This window comes from Dermochelys coriacea, chromosome 8, assembly GCF_009764565.3.
Source record: "Dermochelys coriacea isolate rDerCor1 chromosome 8, rDerCor1.pri.v4, whole genome shotgun sequence".
Lineage (NCBI taxonomy): Eukaryota > Metazoa > Chordata > Testudines > Dermochelyidae > Dermochelys > Dermochelys coriacea.
Window position 1 is genome coordinate 22,033,884 of NC_050075.1, and position 12,535 is coordinate 22,046,418.

A 12,535-nucleotide genomic window follows, 5' to 3' on the forward strand; every position below is an offset into this window, starting at 1 on the left:
GTGAGAACCATAGGGAGGGCTGGCCTTACCTGCTCTGAGTGCAGGACCAACAAACTCCAGCATTAGCGGCATTGTGTGCTGACACCGTGACGGGGTGGTGCTGCTGTGGTAACGTCAGCAGTTGTGCTGCCGCTGCTGGTTGGCAGAGAACTTCCCGTCCATGTCTGAAGCGTATTCCTTTCCATCTCCCCTTGCGGTGCCTAGATCCAGAGCGGAATCGGCAGGTTGATCCTGAAGGAAGAGATGAAGGCACGATCCAATTCTTACGCTGACCCCTGGACGCCGCCCCGCAGCTCAGCCGGTAGCAGAGAGGCCCTGCACACAGCCGGCTATGAGAGCTCACTGAACGGCTGTAAGGAATGCCAAAAGCACCATAGAAGCAGCGGGCAGGCTTCTCGGATCACACAAGATGAAGAGCTTGTGGTTTCTAATTGGTTGGGAGCTGGCCAATGTTTGGGATTGTGAATGAAATAAACAGTCTTTCACCCCCAATGCGCAGATCTACACAGGTTGGATCGGATCCAGCCATGTGAGCGTGAAAGGATACATGGGGCTGGCCAGCAATCTCTCCCAGCAGGGGGCTGTTCTATGGCCGGGGGTGGGAGGGGGCGGAAATGAGTTGGTGAATCTCAGACTATGTGGCCACATCACAAAAATCAGCCATTGGCTTTGCTATCTCTTCTTCCCGCCACATACTGTGTTCCCACTTCTACTTCCATTACAAGGGCATGACCTGGCATGAGGTGTTGGCATGGTGGGGAAGGAAGGACACCTGAACCAGGGCCTTTCAACACAGCTGGAGAGGTTGGATGTTTGTAGGGGACATAGTTTGCCCCAAGAAATTAGTCTTGGACAATTCTTTCCCCTGATGGCTGCATCAGGGAACCATCTGTCCTTTACACACGCGCCCCTAGGCGGCATGCAAGCCCAAGTGTTTGGGTCTGTGCTTCAGGTATTTGGTGCTTGTATTTGGTTTTTTGAATGCCTCAGGGAGCCAGAATAACATCAGATCTGTCTGTTAGGGTATTTGAGTGCCTAGATGGTGGAGAAGCCTTGAGGAGACCAGAGCTTGTGTTAGTTTGGTCCCATAGCTATATCCATGAGGCAAAGAAATGACAAACACAAAGACAAATTCAGCTCCCGAGATCATTGGGCTTAGCTGAGTTTCTCTGGGAGCCCCTTGTCGTGAATTAGGGTTGCACGTTCGTAGGGCTGCCACGCAGTCAGTCCCACCTTCATTTTCTGTGGCCTGGGGAATTCAGGCCTACAAAGAAATAACACACCTGCAATTGCACAGTCTGGTCACTAGATGGCACCGTAGCCAACTTGCCAGCTCATCCTCTATTTGGCCTCTTGGTTGGACTGAGTTCCTATGGAGGAGTTCACTGGCTGCTCTGGTGCTGATGCCCCTGCTGGCTATGGGGTCTCAGTAGTGCCAGTCTCTGAAAACAGGGATATTTCAGGGCTGCTTGGAGGTAGGTCCGCCAGGGGATATAAGGCACCGGGTAGGGGGAGGTGCCTGCCCATGCACAAGCCCTGCTGCTCTGGCTGAGGTCTCATAATTACATCAGCTCTCAGAGGGAGGGAGCAGCAAAAGCAGAACCTGCTGCCACTGTTAACGAACAGGTTAGCAGTTCTCCATATGGCCAGAGTAACTGTGGCCTTAAAAGGCAGCTCTGAGCTTCCCAAGGCTGCAGTCTCCTCAAGGCTTCAGATGCAGTCTCCCCTCTGCAGATGGGCAGAGCCACCTCCCTCAGCCCCAGAGGCCAAGCCCACAAGATGCTGCGGAGCTGCTAATAGTGACTGGAGGATGGGCCCACCTGCATCCCTGCTCTCAGGCCTTTGTGGAGAGGGAGCATGACTAGTGGTTAGAGTAGCAATCTAGGCATCAGAAGCTCTGAGTTCTAATCCCCACTCTGCCGCTAACTTACTGTGTGGTCTTTTCTCGCTCTGTGCCTCAGTTTCCACATCTGTAAAATGAGGGCCAATCCTTCTGGGAGTGTGGGTGGGAGGGTTTGTATTAATTTAGATGGAATAAAGGGGCACAGAGAGCCAAAGGTGTTAACATGACCCGGTCTCTGTCCAACATTAAACAGCGTTAAACAAGGTTTGCTGTTTGGTATATAGAGACTTCAATCAGTCTGTTTAGTACCATGGCAAACACCCTGCTAAAAATCCTTAGTAACCTGTTATTAAAGATACAGAAAAAGATGGAAAACCAGTTTAAAGCATTTGAAATGTCAAATATTAAATTAGGCTTTCATTTTAACAACGTCCCTCATTCCCTTTAGAAAAAAATCTTTGTTTGACAGTTTCTTAGGTGATATGAGAGATGGTAATAACTGTCCTTTTTAGGTTAAAGAGAAGAAGTTAGTTCATATGGGCTGGAGCTGTTGTTAAAGTCCAGTCCCATTTCCTGAGAAGAGAAAACAAGATAAACACAAAAAGGGGAGAGAAAAGAACAGCAACCATGGAAAATAAAGCTTCTGTCTCTGGTTCTGACTTTCACTTGCAATCTCTCTGCTGGAGACACACAGGCCCATCACATAGTTTTATCAGCCAATCGGAGACCTGGAAAACTCGTACCAGCATTGCGCTGTTTAGAGCATTGCTTTTAGCTGCCTCTTTCTGGTCACAGGCTTACAGCATTGTTGCAAAATCCATAGAATTGGCCAGCTAAGCCTGACAGAAGCTAAAAAGGAGAGAGTTAGGAAAGAGAGGAAATTAGATGGGCAAGGAAGAGGACATATGCCAGGGGGGAGAGAAAGAGAAAATCTCACATACCAGGTGATATTTGGGATTAGGCTGGAATTGGTGGAAGTTGCGGTGTCTTTTAGGTCCCTGTCTCTGGCCCAGTCTGATCAGGACATCTCTCAGAATTAGGACAAAGAAGGTCCAGGATATGGTGGGGTTGGCAGCCATGATGGTGAAGCTCTCTCCAGCAGTTAATTTTTCTCCAGTGTCTCTTTCATTAAGGACCCCAAAAGGGAGTGATGGGTGGAATAGCCCATCCCTTCATTTTGTCCACCAATTAAGCCTAGTTTCTGACACACCAATTTTGGTTCACTGATTTCTGGTTCCACACTTTTCTTGTTTATCGCGCATGAGCTTAAACCAGCCCTCACGTTAGATCAATAGGCTTTTGAGTGTGGACTTGTTCAGTCTTTCTGTCTCCCTGGCGTACCTGTTCCCATAAAGATCTGTTGTTACAGCTCATTGTGACATTTTAAAAACTTCCACTCACTTGTTACAGCAGAGCTCACAGAGTAAGTCTGCAGGCCCAGTTACCGCAACAGGCAGGAAGGCTCAGCTCACCAATATTGATAAAGCACTTTGAGATGCTCACTTGGAAGGTGCTGTGAAGAGAAAGGGTAAATGCTGTGGAGATGAAAGCGGAGGGAGGGAGGGTGGGGTAGTGCTGGGAGAAGCAGAGAATGCTGTGAAGTGAGGTTGTCCTTGGCCATGGAAGCAAGGTGAGGGATGCCAGTCTCTGAAAACCCAGATCCTCTTGCCTGGTAGGGCTTTTTATCACAGTAAATGCCTTTCCGCTTCTGATGTGCTGACTTTCTGCTTTGTCTCTCATTGCAGCTCCCCGGACACATTACCTGGCTGACAGTGGTATGTACATCTTCCCCCTCCCTTCCACTCTGTGCTCCTCCATCTGCAGGCCTTGTGAAAGTGAGGTGGGGAGGTGGGTTTCCACTGCAGGTAGAGAGGCCAGGGTGACTTTTCCTTTAGGAGGGAGTGTGGTCTGGTCATTAGAGCATGGGAGTGGAAGTCAGAACTCCGGGGTTCCAGTCTCTGTTTTGCAGCTGATTTGCTGTCATCTTGGGTAAGTCCCTTCTCTCTCAGGCTTGCTCTACACTACAGAGTTAGTTCAACATAAGAGAGCTGATGTAAGTGCCCTACTACATCAACATCATAACTCCACCTCCACCAGAGGCATAGGGCTTATGTCGGTGTCGTTAGGGTGACACAGGGTCTGTGTAGATGCTGAGTTCCTTACATGGGGTGTTGGCTGTCTTGTCAGTTTCATGGCTTTGCTGGACCTGCTGCCAGGCCTCTTCTCCAAGCTTCTGTCAGTGGTGCACATCCTCACGAGGAGTACTTCCATCAATTGTAGAGGGGAAGTGTAGTGGGCTGAGACCCCGGGCTCTCAGCTCTGCACAGGTCCCCACTGGGAACCCTGCTGCCCACCAGGGTGCCAGCTTCTCCATCCCTGCTGGGAGCATGGCAGCTGACTGGACTCTGGATGTGGATCTCCCCGCTGAAAGCAAGTAGCCCCGGGGCGGCTTCCTTACTGCTCCCAGCTGGGAGTGGGAAGGTGAGAAGCCCTGGGGGACAACTAGGCTTCCGGCGGGGAGCTGTGCAGAGCTGAGAGCCTGGCTGTCTGTCCACTACACTTCCCTGCTTCAGTCAGTGGAAGTGCTCCTGGTGAGGACGTGCATCACCGACAGAAGGAGAGTTGTGGGGGTATCGCCCTACGTTGACCTAAAATAGGTCGACTTAAAATTGTAGATGGCCTGAGTCTGTTTTCCCCATGGAACATGGTGATATTCCTGTGTACCCAGCTCCTAGTGGGGATGGGAGGCCTCTTGCATTAGTGTCTGTCACCTCAGGTGGAGGGGCAGAGTGCATATAGCAAAGTCTTCTAGGTCCTGAGAGGCCCCTCCCAGCCTGCTGCTTGGGCCCAAGTTGACTCAGCGCTCTGAGTCTCTGTCCTGGTGTCTCACTCCCCAGGGAAACAGCCCACTCAGCCACTGGGAGCAGAATCCAAGGGCTCCAAGGGGCATCCAGCCCTCAGCTGGGAGGGAGATGACTGGGACAGGGGCCTGCAAGCATAGACCCAGCAATATAAAGTGCAGAGGAACCCACCCCCCAGACAAGGTATCCAATGGGCTCCTGCATTCGCCTGCAGAAGGGGCCAGCTGCAGCACTGCATCTCTCCTTTCTCTGATGCACCTGCCAATGCTGTGGCTATGAGGGAGCGTCGTCACCTGGGCTAGACCCTGCAGGTGTCCTCCTTCCTCTTCATAGTTAAACCTGGGCTGTGTTTGGGGACCAGATGCCTTGGCCTTGGCTCAGTAACTGAGGGTTTCTCAGGCACAGAGGCCAGTCCCTGCTCTATGCAGTTTGTTGTTTCTCTTTTCAGACCCCCTCATTTCGAAATCTGCATCCCTTCCTGCCTACAGAAGGAATGGGCTGCACAGGGTGAGTGTCTCTGGCTACCCCTGACCTGCCACCAGGTGGCGGTGTTTCAGAGTGTTTCTCGTGGACGAGTGGCTGCACAGGTGGGGTACATATACCTCCTGTGGAATGGGGTTGGGGAGCAGTTCTAGGGCAGTATCCTCGTGGCTATTGAAACCTCTTTGTGCCTGGGTTCAGAATCCTCAATCTGGGGTTCAGGATCCTCAGAATTGGGGAGTTCTTTCTGGAGGTACATGCATTCCTGGAACAGAGGCACCCTGGCCATAGCACCTGCCTCCAGGCGCTGCAACCTCTGCTAAGACACATCCAGAGATTCCCAGGTGTATTTTGTGTGGAATCAAAGTAGAAACTAGAGATCAGAAAAGCCTCACCCAGTCCCGGGAATCTAGGAGTGGCAAGTGCCCTACCCTGAAAGAAAAATCTCTTCCAGATTCCTAGAGTTCAGATGCAGGGGAACAGAACCTCTGCTTCAGAGTGTGGGGAGGTGTGTGTTTTCCAGAGTGATGCCTTTGCTGTGTAACTTTGGGCAACAAGGACTTTAGAAATGGTCCTATGATTGATGCACAGTGTGGGAGTCAGGAGACCTGGATGGTATTCCTGACTCTGCCACTAACTCACTATGTAATCTTGGGCAAGTCATTTTACCTCACTGTGCCTCAGTTTCCCCATCTGTAAAATGAGGGGAATGACACTTATCTCAGGATGGATTAATTAGAACATTTGTAAAATGTTTTGGGATCCCCAGATAGAAGGTGCGATAGAAGGGCTGAGTGTTTATCTAGACTCCCCTTGTGCTGACCCTTCTGTGTGCTCATTTCTCCTGCAGCCCCCCAGCGCTGAACTCTTCCACTATGACAGCACAAACGCCGTCAACTGGGGGATGCGAGGTAAGCAGGGCACAGTGCCTGGGAAGCCTTAGCAGTCCTACAGTATGTGCTGCTAGAGCCTGTGGCAATGTGCTTAAAAGGGACACTGCCATCCTGCTGAGGCCCTAGAATGGCCCCTCCTATGGGAGTGAGCGCTTGCTAGCTAGTCTCCTCCAGATCCTTCCTGCACAGCAGAGTCTGCTGTGAGCTCTGAATACAACAGCCTGCAGGACCTGCACAAGAGACACTGTTTTGTGCTCTTGCCTAGAGCCCCCAGCTGGCCCTGTGGCAGCAGATCAGGGACACCCTCATGTTGCTAATAATGCGTTTCAAAGCTGTGTTACTGATGGCCCCTGACACTGTAAAACTGAAAGAACAATCCGTGGATTTGTCACTGATCCTGCTATTGCTTTTTGCATTTCTGCCAGCTTGGGGAATGAAAATAGGCTAATCAGTTTCTTGCTTTGTCACTGTCCAGTTAGTTTTTCTTTCCAGTTCTCGTTCCCTACCAAATTCCTGCAGTGTTGGGGTTACAAACCCAGCAGGGGAAGGTTTAAAGCTAAACCATAGCACTGTTTCCTTTGAAATGTAAAAGTAGTGTAATGAAACTGTTCCTATGAATACTGGGCCCAGTTCATCTCTGCTGCAATGGTGGTTGACCTATCATCCAGGGAATTCTCATGACAGCGAGTTTCCCTCTGGCTGGCAGAGAGCCGTCCCCAGCACATAGAGCATATGAGGGGCATTTCATATCCCCTTCATTGAACAATACTGCCCCCTGGTTATTTCTCAGGGGCCATTAGCAGAAAGGTCAGGTTAGTTGTTGGAGACCCACCGTTGCCCCCCGTTTCCCTCTGCTCAGTGCTGAGTTCAGCCCCAGAGCAGGAATGACTCAGGCTCATATTATGAAAAGCCTTTTAAAAACCTCTGAAAAGCAACAAGTACCTTTAGGGCCTAAAACACTTGGCAGCGTCTCTCATAGACCCCACCATGCTACAGGCAGCTGTGTAACCTCTACTCCCGTGAAGTCAATGCTGGAGAAGGGCCCTGAGCACCCTGCAGGATCAGGCCCTGACTTCACCAGTGCTCTCAGTGGAGCTGGGCTGAACTGTCCGCAGTGTTGCTGGTGTCTCTGTTTCTCCTGAGCTGCGTTAGAGACCATGAGTGAGATGCCAGGTGTAGAGCGGCAGCGGGGAAGGCAGGAGCTGTGGGAGGGAGAGAGAGCAGGCTGCACACTGTAACCCCACCCTCAGTCCAGCCCCCTGGGAGCAGCTGCCAGAGGCAGGACAGACAAGGGGAGAACACACATGGGGCCGTATCTCCTGTGGGGAGTCGGGGCTCTCGCCTGATGGCAAAGGAAAGGCTTGGAGGCTGCTGACTGACTCATTTCTTGTCTCTTTCCTTCTCTTTCTCTCCCTACAGAATACAAGGTAAAACTCTCCTTGGAGAGGGGAACAGCTGCCATCCAGTCAGTGATGCCATCTAATGTCCGAATGCCACCAGGGCAGGGTCCTTGGGGATTGTCCTGCTATCTCCTGTGTCCTGAGCTGGTCTCCAGAGCCCATGTTTGAACTGAGGCCTTTCCAGACATCTTCCTTTCCCTCAGACATGCCCTGGCTTCACTTTCCCTCAATTCCAGCCACCCTGTCCCTCCTGCTATTATCAGCTCCAACAGAATGGGCTGCAGTTGAGCATGGTTTACGTTGTGGGTGTCTCCAAACGTTTCGCCCAGCAGCGAGTTGCATGCTGGGGGACAAACGGATGAAGTGGGTGACCACAGCTGTCGTGCTGGGCTCAGCAGCAGCAGCTCCCACCCAGCTGTGGATGCTGAACCTATTAGATGGGGAGAGGGGATGCTAGGTAGGATGTTAGGTCATCGCCTACACCAATGTTTCCCAAATGGTGGGTCCTGACCCACCAGTGAGTCCCAAGAAGGTTCTATCTGGGTCACTGTCCTGAACCAGGTTATGCATCACTGGGCGCTGGCCTAGGCAAACATATATTTCTCCCAGCCTGGTGCAGAGGGGAGACCCTGGAGGGGTTGGGGAGATGGATTGTGAGCCTGTTCCACAGTCGCCCCACATTGTTGGTTCCAGTCCCGCAGGGCTGGGCCTGGTTCCCCGCCCCAGGTGTTGCAATCTGGCTCATGGAATTGCAGCACCACCAACTGGACCAAACCCGAGCACTACAACCCTGCATGCCAGGTCACAACACCCAGAGCAGGGAGCCGGTTCTAGCCTCATGGGACAGGAGCCACTGCTGCAGGGGGAATGCGGGGCAGGCTCATTCCCTTCCCCCCCAGGCCTTTCCTCTATACTGGGCCGGGGTTAGGGTTGAGGTGCCAGGGCAGAGGGTGCACGTACATAATGGTGGGTTGCAAAAAAAGACAAAATGCAGTTGGTGAGTTGCCTGAGTAAAAAGTTTTGGAACCATTCTGTGACAAGCCAAGCGGTCATCGCCGTCCACCTGGAGATGGGCAGACAGGGAGCTGGGTTAGTGTCGCCCCTCATGGCAGCCTCTCCATCAGAGCAGCTCCCCTGCCTTGCAATGTCAGCTTGAGCTCCATTCTGCTGTGAGAGTTGGGCCCGCGAGAATCACCACCCCTGAGCCAAACAGAACAGACCCAAGGACTAGACGCTGGGTTGTTGCTGTGGGTTCCCTCTAGCTGTGCCCATCTGGGCTGCTCCCTGGCTCACAGCTCAGAGAGCCTACCCACCCCAAAGTGTTTCTTCATCTCTCTCTGCAGATATACCCCTACGAGCTGCTCATGGTGACCACCAGGGGGAGGAACCAGCTGCCCAAGGATGTGGACAGAACTCGGTTAGAGGTAAGCAAAGCCTTCCCTGGTGGGGAGAATATCACTGGGATACTCCCTTCTGACACTGTCTCCCTCCTCCCCCAGTGCAGCTAGGGCTGGGGCAGGAGGTCTGAATGGAGCAAGGGGTAGCTGCCCTCCTGCCTGTTAGATGTCATCTCCCAGCATGGAGACCTAAGGTGTTTCAGACCTAAGCTCCCTGCAGAGGAAGCAGGGGTTAATGCTGTCTGCATGGACATCACCTGTTGAGCACAGTATCACACCAATGCTATCACTCCTCCCCACCCCATCGAGATCTGGGACAATTCAGAAGAGATTCCCCCTGCTGGCTCTTTCCCAAGCTTCCCTCCTTTGAAAAGCTCAGGTTAGAAGGTCACTGACCCATTGTGGGGGGCTGGCTGCCTGAAGCCAACAAAAGCCCCAATGCTGGGTGAGAGTCAGAGGTCACCAGTGCAGTGTTCGGGGTTCAGCACGGGCAGTGCAAATCTGTGTCCCAACCGCAGGCCGAGGAAGGGGGTCACTTATGCACACACTGGCATGCGGTCATGCTCACATCCAGCCACAGTCACGGATACTCACACACAATAAAACTCAGACACATCATGCTCACACACATCATGCACACACAGCCACAATCACACAATCACAGGCATTCGTGTGTGCTCATGCCATGATTGCATCTGGTCACACTTACAATCGCACATACACAGATACATACACAGCTGCACACAATAACACTTGGATAGTCACAATGACATGTGTGCGCACACAGACGCACACACACACACAGAGGCAGTTGCTTGTGTATGCTCACGCAGAGTCACAATGGCATCTGCACAGGCCCTCTCAGCTATGAGCCATGGCAGCCGCACTCCCTCGTGTTGTCACAGGCACATACACCCAGCCTCATGCCCCCTCTGCTGTCCCCACAGCGCCACCTGTCACAGGACGAGTTCTTTCAGATCTTCAGCATGACCATTGCGGAGTTCGACCGCCTAGCCCTGTGGAAGAGGAACGAGCTGAAGAAGCAGGCACGGCTGTTTTAAACGCAATGCACTATAAATATATACATACCTATAAATATATATATATGTATAGAAAGATCTCTATATTGAAGCTCTGTATAAGTCTCTCTATTGTACAATAGGAGGAACGGCCACTCTCTTTGGAACTCCGTAGAGCGAATTGAAGTCTCTCAGATATTTTTATGCTCTTTGTTTCCTTTATGTTCTTTTTTTATTCTAATGTGATTGGGGGCGGGATGTGAGACTGTTTGTGTATTGAACTTTCTGGAGTTTCAGGCCATCTCAGACACCCACCTTCACCTGCAGTGACTGGAAATCCCAGGCCAGTGGAGGAGAGGGTATCTGCAACACATGTTCAGTAAAAGATTGGCCCTTTTCCCTCCCTTGCCCTTTCACACCCTGGGCTCCTGGCCTGGTATCACCCACTGCACAGCCTGGCAGGCGCCTTCAGGAGCCAGAGGAAGAGGTTCCCTCCCTCACACCAGAGTTCCCAGCAGGCGGGGCCCTGCCATCTGATTCAGCCATTGATAGTAGGATGGTTCCTGGTATACTTAAACTGCCTCTCTTCTCAGTGCTTGGGGGAGGGGACTGCAGTCTCCCTCCCCCTTTGTCAATCCTACACGCTGGGCTTGTACTGAAAGAGGAAAGTGAATGCAGTTGGCCTGGCCCACCCCACACCTTGCTAATATAGATTCCCTCCCTACATGCCTCATCTGTGTTGGTATCTGATAGAAATGATATGGCCCCTTGCCCCAATTTGGCAGCGCCTCAGTTTTGTTCTCTCCCTCCCCTGCTTTCCCATCCCCAGCTGCCAGGGGAGAGTACCCCTGCACTGGAGCTCAGGGCAGCCAAACCCCACAGGGCATTGCTGATGCAAATCTTAGGAAATCATTACAAGATGTAAAAAGAAAAGGAGGACTTGTGGCACCTTAGAGACTAACAAATTTATTTGAGCATAAGCTTTCGTGAGCTACAGCTCATTTAATCGGATGCATTCAGTGGAAAATACAGTGGGGAGATTTTATATACACTGAGAACATGAAACAATGGGTGTTACCATACACACTGTAATGAGAATGATCAGGTAAGGTAAGCTATTACCAGCAGGAGAGTGTGGGAGGGAACCTTTTGTAGTGATAATCAAGGTGGGCCATTTCCAGCAGTTGATAAGAACGTGTGAGGAACAGTGGGGAGGGGGGATGGAAATAAACATGGGGAAATAGTTTTACTTTGTGTAATGACCCATCCACTCCCAGTCTTTATTCAAGCCTAAGTTAATTGTATCCGGTTTGCAAATTAATTCCAATTCAGCAGTCTCTCGTTGGAGTCTGTTTTCGAAGGTTTGGTGGGGTTTTTTGAAGAATTGCCACTTTTAGGTCTGTAATCGAGTGACCAAAGAGATTGAAGTGTTCTCCAACTGGTTTTTGAATGTTATAATTCTTGACATCTGATTTGTGTCCATTTATTCTTTTACATAGAGACTGTCCAGTTTGGCCAATGTACATGGCAGAGGGGCATTGCTGGCACAGGATGGCATATATCACATTGGTAGATTCGCAGGTGAACGAGCCTCTGATAGCGTGGCTGATATGATTAGGCCCTATGATGATGTCCCCTGAATAGATATGTGGACAGAGTTGGCAACGGGCTTTGTTGCAAGGATAGGTTCCTGGGTTAGTGTTTTTGTTGTGTGGCGTGTGGTTGCTGGTGAGTATTTGCTTCAGGTTGGGGGGCTAGCTACAAAAGGTCCCCCCCACACTCCTGCTGGTAATAGCTCACGTTACCTGATTACTCTTTTTACAGTCTATATGGTAACACCCATTGTTTCATATTTTCTGTGTATATAAAATCTCCCCACTGTATTTTCCACTACATGCATCCGATGAAGTGAGCTGTAGCTCATGAAAGCTTATGCTCAAATAAATTTGTTAGTCTCTAAGGTGCCACAAGTCCTCCTTTTCTTTTTGTGGATACAGACTAACACTGTTGCTACTCTGAAACCTAACATTACAAGATGTGTCAGGTCTTTGTTATCTGCAACACTTCCAGGGCCCAGAGCTGAGAGACTGGAATGTGCTACCTCTTGCTCCAGAGGGTTCACTGATGAGCCTACCATCCCCCTGTCCTATCTAAAAGGCCACCAGCCTGACATGGTAAACTTTGCAAAACCTTCTTCAGGGGGACAATCCTGCTGAGAGACCCTGTCTTCCCAACATCTCCCTTCCCCTGTTCTTTGTTTAATTACTGGGGACATTTGCAAACAGGATCTCATCCCATCAGGGTCTTGCATTCCTCTGTTGCTTATTCCTTTCCCCTCCACAAAAGTACTTATCTGCTTGTGACATCACATGTCTCTCCACAGAGCCATCTGGGATGTCACAAGCAGATGATTATGACTTCAGAGGAATAGTAAATAAGCAGCAACAGAGTCTTCCAAGAGACATGTTCCCCCACTGCCTGAAAACAGTCCCTGGGAATTAAAGTACAGGGGAAAGGAAATATAGGCAGTAGAAGCAGAACTGTCTCTGGGTGGAATATTTGTCACTAGTTTTCCTGGTACTGGTGGTGGTTCTTTAATAACAGGCCAGGGCAGAGTGATTTGACATTGATCACAGGGGTCA

The 12,535-nt window shown here is 50.8% G+C and overlaps 1 protein-coding gene across 10 annotated transcripts in view; it reads left to right on the plus strand.

The window, feature by feature from the left end:
- Positions 1-10,094, plus strand: part of ABLIM3 (actin binding LIM protein family member 3) — a 107,406-nt gene extending 97,312 nt beyond the window's left edge. For 8 of the 10 annotated variants that reach the window (XM_038414493.2, XM_043520160.1, XM_043520161.1 and 5 more), the window contains 7 exons: positions 205-352; positions 3,589-3,618; positions 5,153-5,211; positions 6,035-6,095; positions 7,497-7,504; positions 8,821-8,901; positions 9,822-10,094. In XM_038414493.2, the coding sequence (XP_038270421.1) occupies positions 205-352; positions 3,589-3,618; positions 5,153-5,211; positions 6,035-6,095; positions 7,497-7,504; positions 8,821-8,901; positions 9,822-9,935 (501 nt within the window). In that variant the 3' untranslated portion in view covers positions 9,936-10,094. Of the gene's footprint in view, positions 1-204; positions 353-3,588; positions 3,619-5,152; positions 5,212-6,034; positions 6,096-7,496; positions 7,505-8,820; positions 8,902-9,821 lie in introns of those variants that run through there. The other 2 variants (XR_005294580.2, XR_005294579.2) reach the window with 1 other exon arrangement.
- The last annotated feature ends 2,441 nt before the right edge of the window (positions 10,095-12,535 follow it).